The sequence below is a fragment of the Camellia sinensis genome, chromosome 6 (genome assembly GCF_055761805.1).
Source record: "Camellia sinensis isolate YWXY chromosome 6, ASM5576180v1, whole genome shotgun sequence".
NCBI classification, from domain to species: Eukaryota; Viridiplantae; Streptophyta; class Magnoliopsida; order Ericales; family Theaceae; genus Camellia; species Camellia sinensis.
The window spans coordinates 108,743,752-108,768,289 of record NC_138966.1 but is presented as its reverse complement, the minus strand read 5'-3'; the positions used below and the strand labels follow the sequence as shown (position 1 = coordinate 108,768,289).

At 34.2% G+C, this 24,538-nt stretch overlaps 2 protein-coding genes across 3 annotated transcripts; both read left to right on the top strand.

The window, feature by feature from the left end:
- The first annotated feature begins 1,754 nt into the window (after window positions 1-1,754).
- LOC114305589 (uncharacterized) lies at window positions 1,755-17,116 on the top strand. Of its 2 annotated transcripts, none has more exons than XR_014332751.1 (6): window positions 1,755-1,809; window positions 1,931-1,954; window positions 2,036-2,113; window positions 2,204-2,285; window positions 3,115-3,435; window positions 16,670-17,116. XR_014332751.1 is itself a non-coding variant. In XM_082874413.1 (6 exons), exons 1-5 carry the CDS (start codon window positions 1,783-1,785, stop codon window positions 3,284-3,286), a joined length of 378 nt encoding a protein of 125 aa, XP_082730539.1. In that variant the 5' UTR covers window positions 1,755-1,782; the 3' UTR covers window positions 3,287-3,435; window positions 16,670-17,116. The 2 variants fall into 2 exon arrangements, 1 of the variants encoding a protein (XP_082730539.1); XM_082874413.1 differs by having other exon boundaries at window positions 2,209-2,285.
- A 2,721-nt stretch (window positions 17,117-19,837) lies between these two features.
- LOC145793491 (ATP-dependent DNA helicase PIF1-like) lies at window positions 19,838-21,359 on the top strand. Its single transcript, XM_082876331.1, has 2 exons — window positions 19,838-20,290; window positions 20,703-21,359. Exons 1-2 carry the CDS (start codon window positions 19,838-19,840, stop codon window positions 21,357-21,359), a joined length of 1,110 nt encoding a protein of 369 aa, XP_082732457.1.
- Window positions 21,360-24,538: the final 3,179 nt, after the last annotated feature.

Genomic DNA, 24,538 nt, shown 5'->3' with positions numbered 1-24,538 from the left:
TATTTAACATTTTATTATAAAATAAAAAATAAAAAATTGTACCATTCAAATGTAGTATATTTGTTATGTGATTCTAAAAATAAATGGACTGTTTTGTTCATTTATTTTTATTTTTTTTTTGAATATCTAGAGTTCCTAATTAAAAGGAAAATTTGGAGGACTTGGCATTTTAACATTTATGTGCAATGTGGCAAGAGAGTTTATGTTCTTTTTTTTTTTTTTTTTTTTTTTTGCAACTTTTTAAAAGAATATAATATTCTATGTTGCATTTCAAAAATTTTGGTCAATGCATATGTGTGTATTACTTTAGTTGCTTGATGAAATAATTATTCATTATTGCTTATAAAATAACTTTCTTATGTGGTGAATTTTTTTTTCGCAGAAATTTATTTTGGACTTTCCAAGTCATAAATGGTGAATTTCAAAATATTTATGATTATAATGGGTTTTAATTTTGATTTTAATTCCATCTCTATAAAATTGAAGTCATTTAAGAAAGAGAAAAGTTTAAATTTGGACAATTATTGTACTCTAGTTTTAATTTATCATTTTAATATGATTGTTAAAAAACATCTATTCTAAACGTTGGGTTGACTCAGAAAATGTAAGTTTGATTATGGGTTTCTCAAAGAATGTAGAGAGAGAGAGAGGGGTTATTTGGGACTTGGTTTGTGATTAGTGCTTTGTATTGTACAAATTAGTCTGATAGGGAATGAACTGTTTGTTTGGAGCTATTTAAAAAAAAAAAATTAAGGGTGATTTATTTAGTTGATCTTCCTGCAACAAAAAAATTAAACTCACACTCAAAATAAATTATTTAACATTATATTTGTTGTGTAATATATTTATTTAGTTGTACCATTTAAATGTAATATTTATTTGCTGTGTGATTCTAATGTACAGATGATAAATATTTTTCATTCAATTTTTTTGTGAATATCTAGAGTTCCTAATTAAAAGAAAAATTTGAAAGACTTGGCATTTTAACATTTATGTGTAATATGGCAAGAGAGTTTATGTTTTTTTTTTTTGTGCACCTTTTTAAGGGAATATAATATTCTATGTTGTATTTCAAAAATTCTGGTCAATGTATATGTGTGCGTATTACTTTAGTTGTCTTCATGGAAAAAAAAATGTATTAAACTTACAAGTATTTAACTTAATGCAAGTATTTAACATAATCCGTTTTGTTTTGAATCAAATTCACCGAGTATTTAACTTAACCCAAAAAAATGTATTTAACATTTTGTTATAAAATTTTTTTTAAAAAAAAGATTGTACCATTCTAAACAGAGAAGGCACGTGTCTTTGGTATCTGTTGAATTATTTTTTTTGGCATAAATTTGTTATTATGATTATAACGGGTTTTGATTTTGGTTTTAATTTCATCTCTATAAAATTGAAGTCAGTTAGAAAAGAGAATAGTTCAACTTTGGACAATTGTTATACTCCGATTTTAATTTTATCATTTTAATGTGATTGTTAAAATACATCTATTCTAAACTTGGGTTGGCCTTTTTCTTTTTCTTAGAAATTTATATTTTTATTTATTTCTTCTCCTCTTGATTGTAACCCGTTAAGTATTTTCTATTCATGGCAGTTATTTATTTAAATAAAATTTTGAATTTTATTATTTGATTTGGTAGCAACAGATTTGGAAATAACATGTTAACTTTTATTATTGCCAATGAAATCCATGTTAACTTTTATTATTGTTAATTTTTTGTTTCTTTGTGTCTAAAATTATATAACCAAACATTTTTAGGTTGAAGTACAACAGTTATGAACAATATCACTATTTTTGGTCAAGTTTGTTTTTTTTCTTCTTTTTTCTCTTAATATAAATTTAAGTACCTCTCTTATAAATTGAAGTACAACAGTTATGGACAATATTACTATTCTAATTATTTTTTTTCCTCATACTTTATAGGTGGATGGGGACTTACACCGAACCGTAATATCACCTTTCTTTACTAATTTTCTTGTTTATGTGTATAAAGTTTTATTTATCACTCTAAAGCTTTTGTATGTATAGGTTCGATTTCTTCAAGAAAGAAATGTTAATGTTGTTATTCGCGATGAGCGTGACCTTAATATTATTCGCATTCAAGAGGTAAGCCTAAAAGTTACTTGAACATTGGACATGTATTTTCTTATTATTTCAAAAATAATTTATAAATATATTCTGCTTATTTTTTAAAAGCAAAGGCAAAGGAAAAAGACAAAGCAATATCAAAGAAAACAAAAAAAGTTATGGCAAAGGAAAGGAAAATGTACATCCCATGGTATGGTTTCTCAATAATTTTTAAAAGTTTTTTTTTCCGAATATTATATAGATTTTTTTAGGAATTACATAGTGTCATATACTCTTTTTTTATGTACATTTTTCAAAAGATTCTTTTTCAAAAATTTATTCAATTCTTTTTATTGAATGTGAAATGTTTTTCTGAAGTATGTTAAAGTAAGCATTTGTACAACATGCTAATGCATTTGTATGAACATTAATTTGGATTTTTAATATGTTTGTCTATTTGTATGATAAAAATATGATGCATTTGTATAATATGTTGCATCTACAACATAGCATAATAAAAATATAATAGAAGAAAACAAAAAAGGAAAATAAGCAAAAAGAACAAATATGTGATGAAAAGGAAACTATATAATATAATTTTTTTTAATTTTTATTTTTCTTATAAGAAGTTTTTAAGGAGAGAAGAAAAAAACAAAAATGCATTTTAATATAACAGAAACAACAAGAAGAGTGAAAAGGAAAGTACAAGACATTACACGCTAATATTCACATTTTACGTACCCAATGATCTAATATTTACCTTTTCAACATACATTTTGTAAAGAGATGGGTAGTGTCTTTAAACCAATAAGTGTGTGCATAGTGAGTTTGCAGTTTTGTGTGCTTAATGTGTTTTCAAATTATTTTTCTCTCCCTTTTTAAATTTTATCAATACATGCATTAGTTCTTATATAATTAACAACTTAACCAAGTGAAGACGAAAAGTTAGTTAAAAGGAAGAAAAAATGCATGATGAAAGGGAAGCAAGTTAGTTAATCTTCACATTTTATGCACCTTCTTATATAATATTCTCATTTTAGGCACACAATGATAATGTGTTATCAAAAATTGCATTGGCCCAACGTGCACGGCGAGAACGTTAAAAAAAATCAAATGTCATGTTCTGCACACCAATTGGGACAATGCCTGCGACGAGAACGAGAAAGAGAAAGAGAAAGATCGAAGGAATGTATTAACCCAAGACAATCTTGAATTTTTTACTCTTACTATTACCACTTTATTATATAGATTTTAATTTGTTTACAATCTATTTCTGTAGGCCTCCTCCTATAACTTCATCTAGAAATGTTGGTGCGGTCATCCGTGATGAGCACAACCTTAATGTTATCCGTGTTCGTACGGTAAGTACAAAATCAAGTCAAACATTGTATGTATTTTATTTATATAAGATTTTTTTAATCTTTTGAATGTTTTATTTATATTTGTTCGGCAAAACAAAAAAAAAAAGGTCAACCCAATGTCTAAAGGAAAAGAAAAGATGGCTGCTTCCGGCAAGAGAATGACAAATGCATGCCAAGTGGTATATATTCTTTTTTAAAAATATGATGCAAAACTAATCAAAATTTTAAATAGTTAAAAGATATGAGTGTATAAAATGAATTTATTGTTTTATGTTGTTTTTGTAGAATGATTGTGATATCCCTATTCCGTAATGTGTTAATTGGTCCTTAACATGAATGTGATTATGTGTTTGATATGATTTTGTGTGCCATTATGTGAAAATATGTGGTTTTGAATTTCTATTTGTTCACCGCAGGAATATCTGTTTGATTATGTAACGACCCCATCATGTATAATGATTAGTACTTGATTAATCACGAGGATTTGAAATTAATTGCCCAGTATTATAATTTAATTTGAGATTTATGGGACTTGTGGGATCCGACTCGTATATGATTCTATTAAAGAGTTATTTTGAAATTAGAAATTACGGGTCCGAATGGCTTAAAGAAGTGAAGTTAAGAAGTTGAATCAATCTAATTTTAATTACGGGCTCATTTGGGAGTTTAATTAAATATTCTATTCAATTTAGTGAAGTTGAGATTCGATTAATTAGGTCCTAATTGGAGTTGATTAAGTCACGAGGATTGAGAATTGTGGTTATTATAAATTAAATTTAATTATGATGTGCCCAATTTGAAGATGTAATTTATTGATGAAAATTTGAGTCTGATCAGAAATTGAAGGCCTAGATGATTTGGGAGATCAAAATTGATAATGATAATAAATTTAATTCAATATTTGGGGCCTTTTGGGAGTCTGACTAAAAATCTGATTCGGATTAATAAAATTAAATATAATTAATTAGGCTCTAATGGAAATCAATTAGATTAATTAAATTATGAGAAATCTATGATTTGTTATAATTAATTTAATGATGTGCTAATTGAAATTTATTAAGACTAAGTGTTGCTTAATTAAATAAATCCTAAGCATAAATTGTCTTATGAAACAATCTAGATTTGAGGGTGTATTTGGGCGTGGGTGTACAAAGAAAATTCTGTGGGTATGCGCATGTTAGTGTTGTGCTGGAAGTGCTATGAGAGTGTGTGTGTGCACGTGTAATGAGGCCAAAAACAGGGGATGTGAGTATTATGGATAATGTGATGAAAGAGTCAATGAGCTCAAAAAGAAAAAGGGATGAAAACCGAGGAAGAAAGAAAACCGGGAGAGAGAGAGAGAGAACTCACCTGGAAAAGAGTTGCCGGAGAGTGAAATGCAAGATGAACAACTAAGAAAGCAAAGGAGAAATGAGGAAAAGAAAGCCTAAGGAAAAATAAAAGATTGAGAGAGAGCTCAAAAATTTAACAAGGTGAGGTAAATTTTTTGTTTAATTCTTCTACACCTAATACTTGAAATCAAAAGGGATTTTGGTTCAATTTCATGTAATTGGAAAGAAATTAGCAAGAAGATGATGGAATTAAATTAGATTCATGATTATGAAAATTAATTTAGAAATTAATTAGTTTGAGTTTGATTTTTATTATTCTTCATAAATTTGAGGTTCATCCCTACATGCATGTTAGAATTTCAAAATTTTAGATTTAATTCATGTGTAAAAAAAAAAAGACTTATGAGATTAAATTTGGATTTGCATGTAAAATCAAGTTAGGACCAAGAGTATGAATTATTGATTTCTTAAATTTGTTAAACTTGGGTTCAATTTCATATAAATAGATGAAGTTAGCAAGATGATGAATAAATGGAGTTATGTTCAATTTATGGAAATTAAATTAGTAACCAATTATTTTGACTCTAATTTTGTAACCTTGCATGAGATTAAGTTCTATTTGTTACATGCATGAATAAATTTTACTAGTTTAGTACTCTATTGATACATACATCATGGATTTTGAAGGATTTGGATTAATTCAATCTCATATTTTGAAGAGAAAAAGAAAATGTTTTATGAACATCAAGTTTATGGAAAATTAGAATTAATCCTAATGCTAGTTAAAGTTTTGATTTTATAATTAGATTTTTAATTCATGCATGTAGTGTGATTTAAGATTTTATTTAAATCAAACATATTTTGATTATGAATTAAGCTAAGGTTACAAATTAAGTTAAGTTTAAGATTATGGAAATTAGTTGGAAAATTTATAAGAAGCTATGATCAAATGTATGAAAATTAATTTAGAAATTAATTACTTTGGGTGGAATTTATTTGTCCTAACATGAAATTGAGTTCCAATTGAACGAACATTATGAATTTTTCAAGAGTTTTGAAAGTTTAATTCGTATTTTAAAATTGTGGGCTTGAAATTGGGTTTGACATGGAGAAGATGAGTTGAAACTAAATTTGGACAATTGAAGCACGATTTTGAATGAATGATTTCTAATTGAAAGTGTTTATTTAATTATACAATGGTTTTCCATGTTTGTATACTAAAGTACATGTTTTGAGGCTTTGAATACCGAATTTGAACTTCAATTTCAATTTTGGAATTTCAAAATTTGTGTTGTCCGCTTGAGCGTGAAAATCGAGCTCCCAGTAGTTTTCAAATTTTGCAGTCCGCTCGAGCGACCAAAGTGGCGCTCGAGCGGAGACCCATTTTCAGCATATTTTGAGAAATTGCATTTAGTTCACATTTTTATTCTCATCTCTTTCCAAGGCATTCTAGACATGATTTATGATTCAATAAAGATTAATAAGCTACCAATTAACATAAATTAGTTAGTTAAAGAATGAATCATTGATCTAGTGGTAATTGTTTAAGAAGCCAAGTAAAATATCAATATGTTTGGAAAAGAATGGCTTAGTAATGAAAGAATATGTGAAATAAGAACCCGGTCTATTTGAATGAGAAAGAATAAGTGTACTAGAACTTCGGCCTATTTAGACAGAAAAAGACTAGAAAAGTCAAGTTTGACTAAGGGAGTAATATTGTATTTCAATGTGTATATGTTATGTGCTTGTGTAGGTCACACGTCATTGTCTGCCTGATTTATCTGATATGTCCAGTCTGTCTGATTTGCTTCTGCAGCCATCTGTGAGTAGTAACTTTGTAAAGTTATGTTCAATGTTATGTATTTTTGGAATATTATGATACGAAATGATTGATTCTTGGAAATGCTATGATATGTTTGAAACGAATAAATGATTGTCCAAGATTTTGAAAGTTAACCGTGGCATCCTTAGCATCACATGATATGCGTCCCTTCTGGGTCATCAGGTCCCTTTATGGGTCATCAGGTCCCTTTATGGGTCATCAGAACATCTCTGTACACATGAGTCATCAAAATGCCTTCAGGGCTGTCCCTTATGGGACATCAGGTCCCTTCATGGGTCATCAGGTCCTTTTATGGGTCATCAGATATGTTAACGCTATTGGATGTACCACGTATGCTTATGCGAAAAACCTAAATATGGAAATGATTATGAATATGTATATGAATCTGTTTCTGATTTGGAATCTGAATATGCATAAGAATCTGATTTATGACTCTGTAATGGACATTATTCATTAAAACCCTTTACTCTATTATTATTCACTGGGCTCTAGCTCACTGTATTATTTATATATGTAGGTGATCAGGCGCGCGACTAGGCTTAGAGGCATTTGCCTAGAATCTGTTTTGTTAGCCAACCCATGTGCCTCCCGTGGAGGTTCCGGATATGTCAAGTGATTGTCGCTAAGTGTTGTAAAGTTTAAGTTCTGTTTTCTTGTTTGGTTAATCAAGTCTGGTGTATTTTTGTAAATAGGGCTAAGTCTCTTTTTGTCTAATCTGTATATATAGGATGACTTAAAGTTGATGTGTATATATGTATATAAATAGTTTAAAATTTTTCTGTCTCATATAAGTCTGCACAGCTCAACGGACGTTGTATGTTGTTATTTGCTTCTGCTAGCCCCTAATATTATGTTAATCTATCTTAGAGGCCTTCAGTAATCCCAGGATTACTGGCCGGTTACGATACTAAACCTATAGGGGCGGGTTTGGGTCGTGATAGATTAGCTGCTTTGGAAATTAATTTGAAGGCCTTATCGGCCACGAAACTCGAAACTGATTGCGCTATTGTGATTAGTATAAATTTTTGATCCTACGGCGAAATTTAATTGAAAATTGATTCGGATCAGATTAAATTGATTTAATTAGTGAATTAGTGCTATATTATTATATATTAAAATAATATAACAAGAGGGGCTTTTATATGAGCACTACACACTCAATTTCTCTTCTTTAGCTTGACTTGGCTGATTATAAACTCTAAGGAAAGGGAGAGGGTTGGCTAGAGAGAGAGAGGGTAAAGGAAATTGGAGTTTTGGCTTCAAAGCTTGGTGATCTTGAAGGTACACTAAAGAATTTACCATAACTTGTAACGATTAAGCTCCTAGGTGAGTAATCACCCCTTGGTTCATAAGTTTGAACTTGTGATTTTGTGTATTCAAGCTAGTTGGGTGATCAAGAGTAAGAGTTAACAGGAATTGAGTTGATTTTTTTGTATTTGAAGTCATGGAATACATGCATGTGCATAATAGCCATGAATTTGTATAGTTGAGCATGAAAAATATGATCCATGTAGAATTGTGGCTGGAATCCATGCTTGTGACCACCATTTGTACAATTTGAGTTGAAATGGAAGTTATATCTCACATGCATGTACCATTCAAAAGAAGTATGAGCTTGAATGCATGAAATTGTTATGTTGAAAGTGAATTTGGTGTAGATTGGGACATGCATGTGATTAATTTGTGAAATTGAGCTCCATTGTGTTGTAATTTGGTGTTGGTACCATGTTAGTATATGATTATGTGAAGTTTTGAGCCAAAAGCATGCATGTAGAACCATTGAATGTCGAATTGGAGCTCAAGAACATTTTCTGGAAAACCCAGAAAATTTGATGTCCGCTGGAGCGGGTAAACCGCCGCTCGAGCGTGAATTTCGTGCTCCCAGTATTTTTGCAGACTTTGATGTCCGCTCGAGCGGGGAAGTTCACGCTCGAGCGGGGAGCTATGTAGACAGACCTTCAGCTCGAGCGCCAGACTTCACGCTCGAGAGTAATTTTGATGCATCCAACACTTTTGCAGACCTCATGGGTCTGCTCGAGCGAGGACCCTATTTTCTGAAATTTTGAAAAGGCATTATGACTTTTATTTTCCGTCCTCTTTCACTTCTAAGTACTCTTAGGCATGCATTGAGCATTGTAATTGAGTTAAAAGGATAAGAATGAAGCCTAAAGAGGAAAATGTGAATTTAGAATGGATTGAATTGTTTGTGACCCTTTTGTGTTCATGGAATGTGTAGGGTCGAGCTCTAGGGCAAACCAACCAACTGATTACTGTGAGTAATGTTTTAACAGAGATATCCGAAATATGTTGTTGTCCAATTGCTTACTTCTATGTAAATTTCATAAGTTCATTGATTCAATTGGTGGACAATGTTTGCTATACCAAATAAATGGGCCAGAGGCCAGTCTGATCTGAATAATAGAATGAATGGACCGGAGGTCGTTTTGGCATGAATGGATGGGCCAGAGGCCATTTTGACATGAAAGAGTGGGCCGGAGGCCGTTTTGACATGAATGAATGGGCCGGAGGCCGTTTTGACATGAACGAATGAATGGACCAAAGGCCATTTTGTTATCTGAATGGGCCAAAGGCCGTTTTGACACAAATGAAAGTTTGAATGGGCCAAAGGCCAATTTGTTTGGAACCGCAGTCACTAGACCTAAATTGTGTATATATGTTAAATAGAAATATGAATTGGGCTTAAGGCCGTTTGAAGCATGTTGTTCCATATATCGTCTGTATAGCTTCTTTAATTGATATTATTCACTGGGTTTTCGCTCACGCTCATTCATGTGTTTGTAGGTAAGCCAAGTGAAGTCCAAACCGGGCCCCAGTGAAGTCTGTGAGGAACAACAAAGGTTTTGCAAGAGTCAGCCTTTGTGTCTCACGCATGAGACCCGTCTTCGCCCTTTTGTTATGTATTTATATTCTGTCATGTTGGCGAAGGCTTTGCATCTATTGTATATGGTCGTGATGGGTTGACTTAGACTTATATGATCCTATATGTACAGAACCTTATGTAGTACATATTTTGTTGTGAGTTATTAATATGCATATGTATGGGTTATTATGATGTGCCATGTAAGCACAGCTCTATGGACAAAGTTTTAAATTGCTTCCGTTTGGCCCCCATTAACTCTGTTAAAATACATTTGATTTGGTTTGAGGCCCTAGGTAATCTCATGATTACTAGCCGGTTATGTCCTTAACCCACGGGGGCGGGTTCGGGTCATGACAGAGTGGTATCAGAGCACGAGTTAATAACTCACACACTTGTCCAAAAGAGCAATAGGCGTCTAGAAAAGATCTAGGATGCATTCATGTGATAAATGGGAATTTGAAAGCATCAAGAATATGCTTAAGTGTTTTGATTTGAACAATTATGTGCTATAAGTTTGTGAATTGCTTGTATTGAAATTGTTTGAATATGTGTGCTTCCTAGTAAATGCATACTTGTGTATCTTTTGAATAAAGTATGATGTAAGTCTAATCAGATGGTGAGAATAAGAGGTGATGAGATAGAGAAGTCCTCTACTCCCAAAATAGACAGAATGGAAAGACTGATACAGGAAATGGCAGAAACTTTGAGACAGCAACAGGAGTGGCAACAACCATGGCAGCAACCACATCCGCTACCCCCACCTCCAGCACCACCCGTGCCAGATAATCAGAATGATGACCGGATAATAGCTCTCACCAAAGAATTAAAAAAGATGAAACCACCACAGTTCCATGGTGGATTAGATCCGTTAAAAGCCGAGGCATGGGTTCTCGGCATTGAAAAATTGTTTGAAGTGTTCCCCTACTCGGAGACACAGAAAGTGCTTCTAGCCACTTTTATGCTAGAAGACGAGGCAAGAAGATGGTGGATGTTAATGCAAAAAAATCACAAGGATGTTGACTGGGTGAAATTTTTTAAAATTTTCTATGACAAATACTTCCCACAATGTGTTCGGGATAGGAAAATAGCAGAGTTCATGGAACTTAGGCAAGACAGCATGACTGTAGCTGAGTATGAGGCCAAATTCACTGAATTGGCTAGGTTTGCACCACATGTAATTGATATTGACTATAAGAAGACGAGACATTTTGAAGGTGGACTTCGAAGTGACATTTTAGAAAGAGTGAATGTCATGAAGCTGGAGACCTACATTGGGGTGCTAGACAGGGCAATTATATCAGAAGCTAACATAGCTAGACAGACTAAGTCTACAACTGACTGGAAAGGCAACAAAAGGCAAGGCTTCTTCTTAAAGAAGAAATTTTCGAAAAAGCAAAACACGGGCTCCTCAAATACTTCGAATTCTTCCCGAGACACAGCTCCCATGTGCAATATTTGTAGCAGAAAGCACCGTGGAGTTTCTTACCGTGTGTCAGGAGCCTGTTTCAAATGTGGAAAACAAGGGCATATGGCCCGAGATTGTAATCAGAAGGGTGGAAAGCTAGCTGCTAGCTCAACTGCATCAATCCCGAAGTTGGGAAATACTATGAGACTTGCCATCACTAGGGATACCGTGAAACAAGGGAGAGTTTTTGCGCTTGTTCCGGGCGATACACGGAATGCCAATGCAGTTGTCTCAGGTATTATTTCTATATGTAATCAGGATGCTTTTGTGTTAATTGACTCCAGATTCACACACTCTTTTGTGACATATGCATTTGCATCTAGACTGAATAGACCCTTAGAATTACTGCCATATCTGCTATGTGTGTCTGCTCCATCTGAGAAATCTGTATTGTGTGAATCTATATACCGGTTTTGTGATATGCGTGTTGAGGATGCTATCCTATATGTGGATTTGTTGCCCGTGAATTTTAGACATTTTGATGTAATTTTGGGCATGGATTGGTTGACCAAATATTGTGCCACCATTGATTGTGTGACAAAATGGGTTGTGTTTAAACCACCGGAACATAAAGAGATTGTGTTTGTGGATAATGGGGTAGTGCGTCCACCTTATTTGATATTTGCACTGAAAGCATGCAAACTGATCAGGAAAGGGTGTCAGGGTTATTTGTGCTATGTGTTGTCTGAACAATCTGTGAATGTTGAATTGAATGATATCCTTATTGTTAGAGAATTTCCAGATGTGTTTCCAAATGAATTACCAGGGGAATTGGTAGACAGGGAGATAGAGTTTACTATTAAAACTGTGCCAGGCACCCAGCCCATTTCTAAAACTCTCTACAGAATGGCTACTGCCGAACTGAAAGAAATGAAAGAACAGTTGCAAGACCTGCTTGACAAGGGGTTTATCCGACCTAGCACTTCACCTTGGGGTGCACTAGTACTGTTTGTGAAAAAGAAAGATGGAACCCTACGCTTGTGTATCAATTATCGGGAATTGAACAAGGCAACAATAAAAAACAAATATCCCCTACCCCGTATTGATGACTTATTTGACCAGTTGCAGGGATCACAAGTGTTTTTCAAGATTGATTTGAGATCCGGGTATCATCAATTGAAAGTAAAGGCAGAAGATGTTGAGAAAATCGTATTCAGAACGAGGTATGGACATTTTGAGTTTCTTGTTATGCCATTTGGAGTGACTAATGCTCCGGCAGCATTTATGGACTTAATGAATCGAATTTTTAAAACCTACCTTGACGAATTCGTTATGGTTTTTATTGATGACATTTTGATATATTCTAAAGATAGACTTGAACATGAACATCATTTGAGAACTGTCCTACAAGTACTTCGGGAAAGGAAATTATTTGCTAAGCTAAAGAAATGTGAGTTTTGATTGGATGAAGTTGTTTTCTTAGGGCATGTGATCAACAAAGAAGGAATTTCAGTGGATCCGCAGAAAATAGAGGCAATTGTGAATTGGCCTACACCGACAAATGTGACAGAAGTCCGCAGCTTCATGGGCTTAGCAGGGTATTACAGGAGGTTCGTGAAAAACTTTTCAAAGATAGTTGTATCTCTTACCCAGTTGACACGCAAAGGGCAATCATTTGAATGGAATGACGATAGAGAAGCTGCCTTTCATGAACTGAAAACAAGATTGACCACTGCACCAATTTTGACACTACCTTCATGTACGGAGAATTTTGTAATTTTTAGTGATGCGTCTTATAAAGGTTTGGGTTGTGTGTTAATGCAGAATGGAAAAGTTATTGCTTACGCCTCCCGACAGTTAAGGCCACACGAGAAGAATTATCCAACGCATGACTTAGAATTGGCCGCAGTTGTTTTTGCTTTGAAAATCTGGCGGCATTATCTGTATGGAGCAAAGTGTGAAGTCTACACAGATCACAAAACTTTGAAAAACTTTTTCACATAGAAAGAGTTGAATATGCGGCAGAGGAGATGGCTGGAATTGATAAATGATTATGATCTGGAGATTCAGTATCACCCCGGGAAAGCTAATACAGTTGCTGACGCCTTGAGTAGAAAATCAACGGGGAGTATGGCTTGTTTGCTTACTGAACAAAAAGAGATCTTGCAAGATTTTGAAAAATCTGAAATTGAAGTGGTAACATGTAAACAGGGCGGACTGATAGCCGCTATTACAGTCGAGCCGGCAATCATTGACGAGATCAAGCAGAAGCAGAAAGAGGATGAATTCCTTAAGAAAGTGATTGATGAATTTGAGACAAGTCCGAAAGCAGAGTTTGGCATTGAGAATGCAGTGTTGAGATTTCGGAACAGAATGTGCGTCCTAGATATTCCGAAACTAAAGAAGAGGGTTTTAGATGAAGCCAACAGATCCATATTTTCTATGCATCCGGGTAATAATAAAATGTATCGGGATTTGAAACAAACCTATTGGTGGCCTAAAATGAAGAAAGAGATCATAGAATATGTGTCCAAGTGTCTTCAATGTCAGTAAGTCAAAGCTGAACATTAGAAACCAGGCGGTCTACTTCAACCTCTCCCTATTCCTGAATAGAAGTGGGAGCATGTGACTATGGATTTCGTTGTTGGCCTACCTCGGATTTCTCGAGGTATAGATTCTATTTGGGTTGTAGTTGATAGACTGACTAAATTTGCACATTTTATACCAGTTAGAACCACGTTTAATGCTTATAGACTGGCTACCACTTATGTTGATAAGATTGTCCGCTTACACGGAGTTCCGGTATCCATTGTGTCGGATAGAGATCCGAAATTTGTATCTAGATTGTGAAAGAGTTTATAGGAAGCTATGGGGACAGAACTAAGATTTAGTACTGCATTCCATCCACAGACCGATGGGTAATTAGAAAGAACAATACAGACTTTGGAAGATATGCTTCGGATGTGTGCTTTGGACTTTCAGGGGAGTTGGGAAGACTATTTGCCACTTGCGGAATTTGCTTATAATAACAGCTTCCACTCCAGCATCAATATGGCACCATATGAGGCTTTGTATGGTAGAAGGTGTATATCACCTATTTGTTGGACAAGAGTTGTGGATAGAGCTTTACTTGGGCCTGAAATTGTGCAAGACACTTCTGAGAAATCAAGATTATTCGGCAAAGGCTCAAAACAACTCAGGACCGACAAAAGAATTATGCAAATGTTCGGAGAAGACCTCTTGAGTATGAGGTTGGTGACCATGTGTTTATTCGTGTGTCCCCAATGAAAGGCCAAGTCAGGTTTGGAAAGAAGGGCAAGCTGTCGCCCCGCTACATTGGGCCGTTTCAGATTCTGGAAAGGCTTGGCCCAGTGGCCTACAGAGTTGCTTTACCATCGGGATTCGAGCAAATCCATAATGTGTTTCATGTGTCGATGTTGAGGGGTTATCTCTGAGACCCGTTCCATGTGATTGATTATCACCGGGTAGCTTTGGATGAAAATATAGAGTACGCTGAATAGCCGGAACGAATTGTTGACCGGCAAGTGAAGCAACTGAGAAACAAGTCCATCCCAATGGTGAAAGTTGAATGGAAAGAACACTATGGGACGGATGACACGTGGGAAAAAGAGGAGGAAATGCGACTACGCTATCCACATTTGTTTCCCAACGAAAGTAAAATAAGTTTGGAGGACCAAACTTCCTAAAGGGGGGAAGACTGTGATATCCATGTTCCGTAATATATTAATTGGTCCTTAACATGAATGTGATTATGTGTTTGATATGATTTTGTGTGCCATTATGTGAAAATATGTGGTTTTGAATTTCTATCTGTTCACCGTAGGAATATCTGTTTGATTAGCTGCTTTGAAAATTAATTTGAAGGCCTTATCGGCCACGAAACCCGAAACTGATTACGCCATTGTGATTAGCGTAATTTTTAGAGCCTACGGTGAAATTTAATTGGAAATTGATTCGGATCAGATTAAATTGATTTAATTAGTGAATTAGTGCTATATTATTATATATTCAAATAATATAACAAGAGGGGCTTTTATATGAGCACTACACACTCAATTTCTCTTCTTTAGCTTGACTTGGCTGATTATAAACTCTAAGGAAAAGGAGAGGGTTGGCTAGAGAGACAGAGGGTGGGGAAATTAGAGTTTTGGCCTCAAAGCTTGGTGATCTTGAAGGCACACTCAAGAATTTACCATAACTTGTACGGATTAAGCTCCTAGGTGAGTAATCACCCCTTGGTTTATAAGTTTGAACTTGTGATTTTGTGTATTCAAGCTAGTTGGCTGATCAAAAGTAAGAGTTAACATGAATTGAGTTGATTTTGTTGTATTTGAAGTCATGGAATGCATGCATGTGCATAATAGCCATGAATTTGTATAGTTGAGCATGAAAAATATGATCCATGTAGAATTGTGGCTAGAATCCATGCTTGTGACCACCATTTGTACAATTTGAGTTGAAATGGAAGTTATATCTCACATGCATGTACCATTCATAAGAAGTATGAGCTTGAATGCATGAAATTGTTATGTTGAAAGTGAATTTGGTGTAAATTGGGACATGCATGTGATTAATTTGTGAAATTGAGCTCCATTGTGTTGTAATTTGGTGTTGGTACCATGTTAGTATATGATTATGTGAAGTTTGAGCCAAAAGCATGCATGTAGAACCATTGAATGTCGAATTGGAGCTCAAGAACATGTTCCGGAAAACCCAGAAAATTTGATGTCTGCTCGAGCAGGTAAATCGCCACTCGAGCGTGAATTTCGTGCTCCTAGTATTTTTGCAGACTTGGATGTCCGCTCGAGCGGGGAGCTATGTAGAGAGACCTTCAGCTCGAGCGCCAGACTTTACGCTCGAGCATAATTTTGATGCATCCAACACTTTTGCAGACCTCATAGGTCCATTCGAGTGGGGAAGTCCACGCTCGAGCGGGGACCCTGTTTTCTGAAATTTTGAAAAGGCATTATGAGTTTCGTTTTCTGTCCTCTTTCACTTTTAAGTACTCTTATGCATGCATTGAGCATTGTAATTGAGTTAAAAGAATAAGAATGAAGCCTAAAGAGGAAAATGTGAATTTAGAACGGATTGAATTGTTTGTGACCCTTTTGTGTTCATGGAATGTGCATGGTCGAGCTCCAAGGCAAACCAACCAATCGATCACTGTGAGTAATATCTTAACAGAGATATCTGAAATATGTTGTTGTCCAATTGCTTATTTCTATGTAAGTTTTATAAGTTCATTGATTCGATTGGTGGACAATGTTTGCTATAGCAAATGAGTGGGCCAGAGGCCAGTCTGATCTGAATAATAGAATGAATGCCGGAGGCCGTTTTGGCATGAATGGATGGGCCAGAGGCCGTTTTGACATAAATGGATGGGCCAGAGGCCGTTTTGACATGAAGGAATGGGCCGGAGGCCATTTTGACATGAAGGAATGGGCCGGTGGCCGTTTTGCCATGAATGAATGGGCCAAAGGCCATTTTGACATGAACGAATGAATGTGCCAAAGGCCATTTTGTTATCTGAATGGGCCAAAGGCCGTTTTGAGACAAATGAAAGTTTGAATGGGCCAAAGGCCAGTTTGTTTGGAACCGCAGTCACTAGACCTAAATTGTGTATATATGTTAAATAGAAATATGAATTGGGCCTAAGGTCGTTTGAAGCATGTTGTTCCATATATCGTCTGTATAGCTTCTTTAATTGATATTATTCACTGGGCTTTCGCTCACGCTCATTCATGTGCTTGTAGGTGAGCCAAGTGAAGTCCAAACCGGGCCCCAGTGAAGTCTGTGAGGAACAACAAAGGTTTTGCGAGAGTCAGCCCTTGTGTCTCATGCACGAGACCTGTCTTCGCCCTTTTGTTATGTATTTATATTCTGTCATGTTGGCGAAGGCTTTGCATCTGTTGTATATAGTCGTGATGGGTTGACTTAGACTTATATGATCCTGTATGCACAGAACCTTATGTAGTACATATTTTGTTGTGGGTTATTAATATGCATATGTGTGGGTTGTTATGATGTGCCATGTAAGCATAGCTCTATGGACAAAGTTTTAAATTGCTTCCGTTTGGCCCCCATTAACTCTGTTAAAATACGTTTGGTTTGGTTTGAGGCCGTACGTAATCTCATGATTACTGGCCGGTTATGTTCTTAACCCACAGGGGCGGGTTCGGGTCATGATAATGATTGTAATATGTTTTCCTGTAACTTACTATTATTTGTATGTGTTTTTCAAATTTATTTATTTTATTTTGCATGGATACATGTGTATTTATAATGTACCATCCATAAGTTGCTATTTATATAAATAGAATAGGAAAAAAGAAACGAAGGAATAAAGAAAATATATATAAAGAAAGGAGAAACTAAATAAGATAGGTTTTTAATTCTTATTTAATATATAAAATAGAAAACAAAGAAAGGGAAAGGGAAGAAATAAGAAGATAGAAAGGGAAGAAATAAGAAAGAAAGAAATAAAGATAACACTATTAAATGTATAAAACAAATAAAATAGAAAACAAAATTAAGATAGTTTCATTTTAAGCACAAAATATTCACATAATTTGCTTCAATGATAAAATATTTTCATTTTAGGCACAAAATGATACTGTAATATCAAAAGCTGCATTAGCCCAATAGGCACGGCGAAAGCGTGAAAAAATTGAAAAGTCATACTTTGAATTTCAATGTTTGCAACGAGAACAAGAGGGATTATAAGAATGTGTTCAACAAAGACAACGTTCTTTAACACCAATTCATCGTGATCGCACTTGCTTGGAGTGGGAAACAATAACTGAAGATTCTCATTCGACACAAAAACAAACAATGGTTACCCATCATTCTACATGTTCGTTTTCTATGCCAAGCACATCTTTAGCTTCACCAAGGAATCGGTAAACTACTGTGTCTAATCTTGAAATACATATTTTACTCATACCGTTTTGTTTTACAGAATTTTATTTATACATAAATATTCGTAGGTCTACTCCTATAAATCGATTTCTTCAACAAGATCTATGTACTGATGATGAATTAGAAGATCTACCTACGAGTATATCAATTGACGCCTGGGCACACAAAGATTCTTGCCGCCATTATCTTGGCAGAATGGATGAATTAAGTCCTTATTGTTCAGCCTTACATTGGATGGATGAAAAATTGACAAAATCATCTATAAAGCGTCCCTTATTCGGAACTTGCTGTTTGGAAGGAAAGATTAGGCTACCTTTACTTATTACACCCCCTCCACCACTTCAGGCATTATATGATGGGAATAATGATCAATCAAAATCCTTTCGAAGTTATACTCGAGTGTACAATGCAACCAATGCTTTTACAAGTCTTGGTGCTACATTTGATCCTAGAGTACTCAGTGGAAGAGGCCCTACATCATTTATAATTCATGGGGAATTGCGACATCGAACAGGATCACTACAACCACAACCAGGGCAAGATGTGAGTTATGCTTAGCTGTACATCTATAACCCTTATTCAGCTTTAGAAATTCGTAATCGTAGAAATCCTAACTTGAGAAGGGATGTTCTCAAAACTATTCAAGATAGTTTGTTACAAGTCAATGCATTTGTAGATAAATATCGCCAGGCTCATGCCATTTTACATCAATTAGACTCGGCAGGACACAATCTACCTGCGCATCTTCATTACAATTCAATAACTAATCGACGTCAGTATAACCTACCAACTACAGATGAGATTGCAATTGTAATACCAGGTGATGGAACAGAGGTAAATGGAATGAGAGATATTATCTTACATTTCCGAGGAAATAATGAGTTGATGCAAATTAATGAATGTCACCCAGCATGCTTGCCATTACATTATGTTCTATTATTTCCATATGGTGAGCTTGGATGGGAACCTGAGTTAAAATTGTGGAATGTTCAGTATGATCGACCTTCAACTGATCGACTTACTCAAATAAATTTTTATAGTTATCGTTTGTTTGAACGACCCACAGAGTATTCAACAATTTTGAGAGGTGAGAAACTAGTTCAAGAGTTTTTGGTAGATGCTTGGGCTGCAACTGAGCAAAATCGATTGACATACTACAAGCTTAATCAAGGGAAACTTCGGGCTGAGCTTTTCCAAGAGTTTCAGATATGGATCCATATTATGTATGACCTGGACAAATTGGTCAAAGATTTGATTTGCCATCTTCATTTACTGGTAGTCCTAAACATATTTTTGAAATCTTTCAAGATTCAATGGCTATCACACGATACAACAAACACCCAGATATTTTTCTTACCATGACTGCAAATTCCAATTGGCCAGAAATTACTTTAGCATTATTACCATATCAAAAACCTATTGATCGTCCTGATTTAATTGCCCGTGTTTTTGAGTTAAAGAGAAAATGTTTGATGAAGGAGATAGAAACAAATAAAGTGTTTGGAAATAAAGTTGCACATGTTTTTACAATTGAATTTAAAAAACGAGGACTCCCTCATATGCATGCACTTTTAGTTCTCAAGGGTCTAGACAAAATTCGGACATGTGCTCAAGTAGACAAATTGGTCTGTGCAGAATTTCTAGACCCAAAAGATGATCCTATACTTTTTGAAACTATCAAATGTTGTATGGTACATGGACCATGTGGTGCTCGAAATCCGCAAGCACCATGTATGGAAAATGGTAGATGCACTAAGAGATACCCTTGAGCTTTCACAGAAACAACAACTATGGATCAAGATGGATACCCTATCTATCGTCGTCACAATAATGGTCAAGTACATACTGTGAGGGGGTAAGAAGTTGATAACAGGGATGTGGTACCATACAATGCATATCTTTCAAAACTTTTCAACTGTCATATAAATGTGGAAGTTTGTGCCGGAATGAGATGTGTCAAGTATATACATAAGTATATTTATAAGGGTTATGATCGTACAACGATGGTGTTAGGAATGATAAGTGAGATTCAACAATATCTCGATGCAAGGTATATTGGACCTCCAGAAGCTGCTTGGAGAATATTTGGCCATCCTTTGCATGCAGAGATGCCAACAGTTGTACGATTGGCACTTCATTTACCTGGAATGCATCGTATTGTTTTTAACCCAGAAGAGTCATTACAAACGATTCAATCTAGAGCTAGTCAACAAATGTCAACTCTTACTAGCTTCTTTGCATATTGTACTGCCAGTGAAGATGAATGTCCATTCACTTATCAAAAATTTCCACAACATTTTGTTTGGCTTAAGTCAGAAAATAGATGGAAATCAAGAGAAATGGGATATGCAATTGGTAGAATGTACTTTGCTAGCCCTAATTATGGTGAAAGATTTTATCTACGTTTGTTACTAACCGTTGTCAAAGGACCAAAGTCGTTTCAGTCTTTACGCACGGTCAATAATGTTGTGCATGATACATTTAAATTAGCATGTGTTGCAAGGGGGCTTTTAGAAGATGATGAAGAATGGATATAATGCTTGAAAAGGCTGCAGTTATAAAAACTAGATATCAGTTGAGGAGATTGTTTAGTATTATTCTCACCCAGTGCTCTCCACTAAATCCATGTGCATTATGGAATCAATTTTCAACGCATATATGTGATGATCTTGCACATAAGATTTGTACATTGTTTGTCATTTCTAAACCAACTGAGGCTCAAATTGAAGATTATGGTCTCCATCTTTTGAATCAAATGCTTCATGAATAAGGAAAAAGTTTAATTGACTTCTCACCCATGCCACTACCTACTGCAAATTGGAGTGCAGAGTTAGTAATCGATTGATATTTGAACATCAACAACTGCAGAGTGAGGCACAACATGCAGATCCACAAATTACTATTGATTGTCTCAATAATGGACAACGGAATGCTTATAATACAATCACGTCTTCAGTTTTTCAAAATAAAGGAACTGTTTTTTTTCTGAATGGGGGTGCTGGAACAGGGAAAACATTTTTGTACAATACGATTGCATTAAAATGTCGCAGCCTTGGGCATATCGTTGTTACTGTGGCTTCGTTTGGAATTGCATCATTGTTATTGGTAGGAGGTCGCACTGCACATTCAATATTTTCCATCCCATTAGATGTCTTGGAAAATTCACTTTGTGGGTTTAACAAACAATCATTACAGTTATTTAGAGAAACAAAACTCATAATTTGGGATAAAGTTCCTATGCAACATAGACATTGTATTGAGGCGGTTGATCGTACATTGAGGGATATTTGTGATAGTGAAAAGCCATTTGGGGGTATTACTGTTGTTCTTGGTGGAGACTTTCGACAAATCTTACCAGTTATACCCAAAGGAGTTCGTGAGCAAATTGTGAATGCATCATTAAGACACTCTGTTCTATGGAAGCATATATATATCTTGACTTTGGATTTAAATATGCGCTTGAATCATGAAAGTCATGAAAATGCTAATTTTACAAATTTCTTGATGGAGGTAACACTACTTTAACCTATATTATATAGATTATTTTAAATTAATAAATTGTGTTTACACTTACTTTTTTATTGATTTCATTTTTTTTAGATTAGGACCAATCCTCAAGAAATCGTTAACCTTCCATCAACAATACACAAATGTCAAGATTTGAATAAATTACTCTCTACAGTTTATCCACAATTGAATATGATAGAGACATCAACCCCAACATTTTTAACTGAATGCACAATTCTGTCTGCGCGTAACGATGATGTCAGTGACGTTAATACTACTGCGTTGAATATCTTTCCAGAGAGATTATATACTTATCTTGCAGCAGATAAAATGTCTGAAGATAATGAAATTGATCCTACCATTACAAATAGATATCCTAATGAATATTTAAATTCATTGGATCCTCCTGGGTTGCCAACTTTTAAGTTAGAGTTGAAAGTGCGTTGTCCTATAATATTGTTGAGAAACATTGCACCGAAAGATGGACTATGTAATAGTACAAGATTGATGGTTACTAGGTGCGGCACTCGCATAATTAAAACTCAAATTTTAACTGGAGAAAAGTTTGGTAATTTGATATTCATACCAAGGATATCTTTGACACCATTTTCTTCAGAAATGCCTTTCCAAATGACAAGATGTCAATTTCCAGTTCGATTGGCATATGCCTTGACCATTAATAAATCTCAAGGACAATATGTGAAATTTGTTGGGGTTGATTTGCGTATACCAGTGTTTAGCCTTGGGCAATTATATGTGGCATTGTTTAGATGTACATCCTTTGATCGTATAAGTATTCTCCTCCCTAAAGATAGTTTGGATTCTACTACAAATATTGTTTATCCTGAAGTGTTGTTGTAGTATTTTATGCAGATTAAATGACGTTTTATTAGAAGGTAACCATGTAGATTTATTTCTGTTGATTATATAACTTTTTTTAAAAAAATCAATTTAATAATAATTTGAAATTTGGACTTTTGTAGGATTGGACCGAAAAATCTATGAACTTTTGTTCAGTGTTTACACTTTTTTTTACTGCCTTTTATATTTTGATATGTAATATAACTTTAAATCTTATATGTTTGTTTCTTAATTTTCATTAAGATTAGGAGGAATTGTTATTTTATTTGAGTTTTGTAAAGCGTGTAATACAAGCAAAATTGTTATAAGTTCTTTAAAAAGAAAAATATTTCAATATATTTTTTCAGTATCTTTATCAAAAAATGACACAAACTTTATAAATTTCAACATAACATGTATAAATTATAATTGCATTTTAATCTTAAAATTATTTACACCGTACCTTTAAGTATGGGCATATGCTAGTAAATAAATATTACGAAACTAAACACTAAACGAATTTGTAGTTTTCCTTTACGGAAAAATCCACAAATTCGATGGAACAATGCTATAGTTCTTATTCAAACTTACCTTTGTAATGTTTTATTATTATTTATAAAAATATATTTTTTTTAATAGACACTTTTTGTCTTCTTTTTTATGGCTGGCTTTGACCGATTGAACTACAATCTCAAGAAAATTAGATGTATAGTCTAACAATTCTTATTTTATTTTTCTCTTCATTAGAACCATTTAGTTTCAAAAGAAATTTTTATTAAAAAAATCTGGTCTCATCCTGTAGAAAACTTGATTCTACTCAATTCATTCATATTCGACATTTCTGTAAATGACTCTATGTTCACTGTAATACAAAAACAAAAGGGAAAAAAAAAATCGAGGACTTTTGTAAATATTTTGGAATAAGAATAGGGACAATTACACTGCAGTGGTGTCAGTGTAAATTAATTACAAATTAATAGAAAAAATTATAATTTTAATTATTAATATTTATAATGTTTTCCACATTTTAATAATTAATTTTTCCTGACTGTCAAGTTATTTTACCATAAGAATAAGTAGACCGATGATATGGACTAACAAATATTCTTACTCGTCTTATGAAGACAAAAATTGTTTCGTGACTTGAAAGCAGAGAAGAAGATTGGTAACGGTAGAGGAGGGGCTATACTACTTGGTAAATGGCAACTTCGTCTTCTTTTTCATTTTCATCTTTCTCTACGAAAAGTGACCCAACACTTGAACATATACCATAGCTATGAGAGCTGACTATAATTAAATGACTAATATGATTTCATATAAAGCAAACTGAGTTATACTAGGGATCCTAAATATTATATCAAATCTTTCACATGAGTGTGATACCAACACACATGTAGATTTGTGTAAGTCTCACCCATGTGCAGGGACGGAACTAGGAGAAAACTATAGGGAGCTATGGCCCGCTATTTCTTTGAAAATTGTTGTTTGCCATTGAATTTTGAATATATATATATATATATATATATATCATTTTATACATAAAATGGCCTCCCAGTATTAAAAAAAAATTTCATTTTTCTTCTATCTTGAATTCTCTTTCTATTTTACATCAAAAAAGCTTCTTCATCTTATTGGAAATTGTTTCTATGGTATTTAATTTTTTTATGTATATATAATTTATATATGTCATGTTATACATACATGTATGTTTTGTATATATGGTGAAAAGAATTATTTTCTTTTGGCCCCTGTTGGAACAATCTTCTGTGTAAAATAAAATAACTAGAAATAAATTCAAACAAAATAAATAAATAACATACCAGATTTATTTATCGAACCGAATTAAAATTAAGACCAAGTCGAGTGTGTGACACTCTGTCCTTAAGACAGATTCACCCTGCTACGGTGCTTACGGTTGAATGACGTCTATCTCCCAGGATACAATGATCTTCACAAATTTATAGAAGCACTTCAAATAAATTTGTTCAGCGAACCAAACCTGCGATCTATACTCTCTTTGATTACCCTAAAATAATATGAAGAATAAAGAACGCAAAAGAGCAAAATGAAGGCAAGAAAAATGAATTTTCGGAATACTTAAAATTGGAATGGGGCTGCCTTCATATAGGCTTTGTTGGCACCTATTCAAATTGAATAGAAAAGGTATGAAGAAGGGACATACCCCTTCCTTTAAAATAAAGAGACACCATAAAAGGTTTGCACCCTTTCATTCAAAATAGAGACCCTTCTTTTAAAACAAAAAGACACCATGAAAGGTTACACCCTTTCATTCAAAATGGAGTCTATTTCAATTCACAACTACCTCTTTATAAATTTATAAATTTTCCAACAATCCC

What these genes read in the sequence shown, in the direction of transcription:
- LOC114305589 (XM_082874413.1), top strand. Translation starts at nt 1,783, where the DNA reads ATGAACAATATCACTATTTTTGGTCAA. An exon ending in ATATTATTCGCATTCAAGAG is followed by an intron (nt 2,114 to 2,208) that starts GTAAGCCTAAAA and finishes TTAAAAGCAAAG; the next exon opens with GCAAAGGAAAAAGACAAAGC. An exon ending in AGGAAAATGTACATCCCATG is followed by an intron (nt 2,286 to 3,114) that starts GTATGGTTTCTC and finishes TTCTCATTTTAG; the next exon opens with GCACACAATGATAATGTGTT.
- LOC145793491 (XM_082876331.1), top strand. Translation starts at nt 19,838, where the DNA reads ATGGTGTTAGGAATGATAAGTGAGATTCAACAATATCTCGATGCAAGG. An exon ending in CGTTTCAGTCTTTACGCACG is followed by an intron (nt 20,291 to 20,702) that starts GTCAATAATGTT and finishes CAACAACTGCAG; the next exon opens with AGTGAGGCACAACATGCAGA.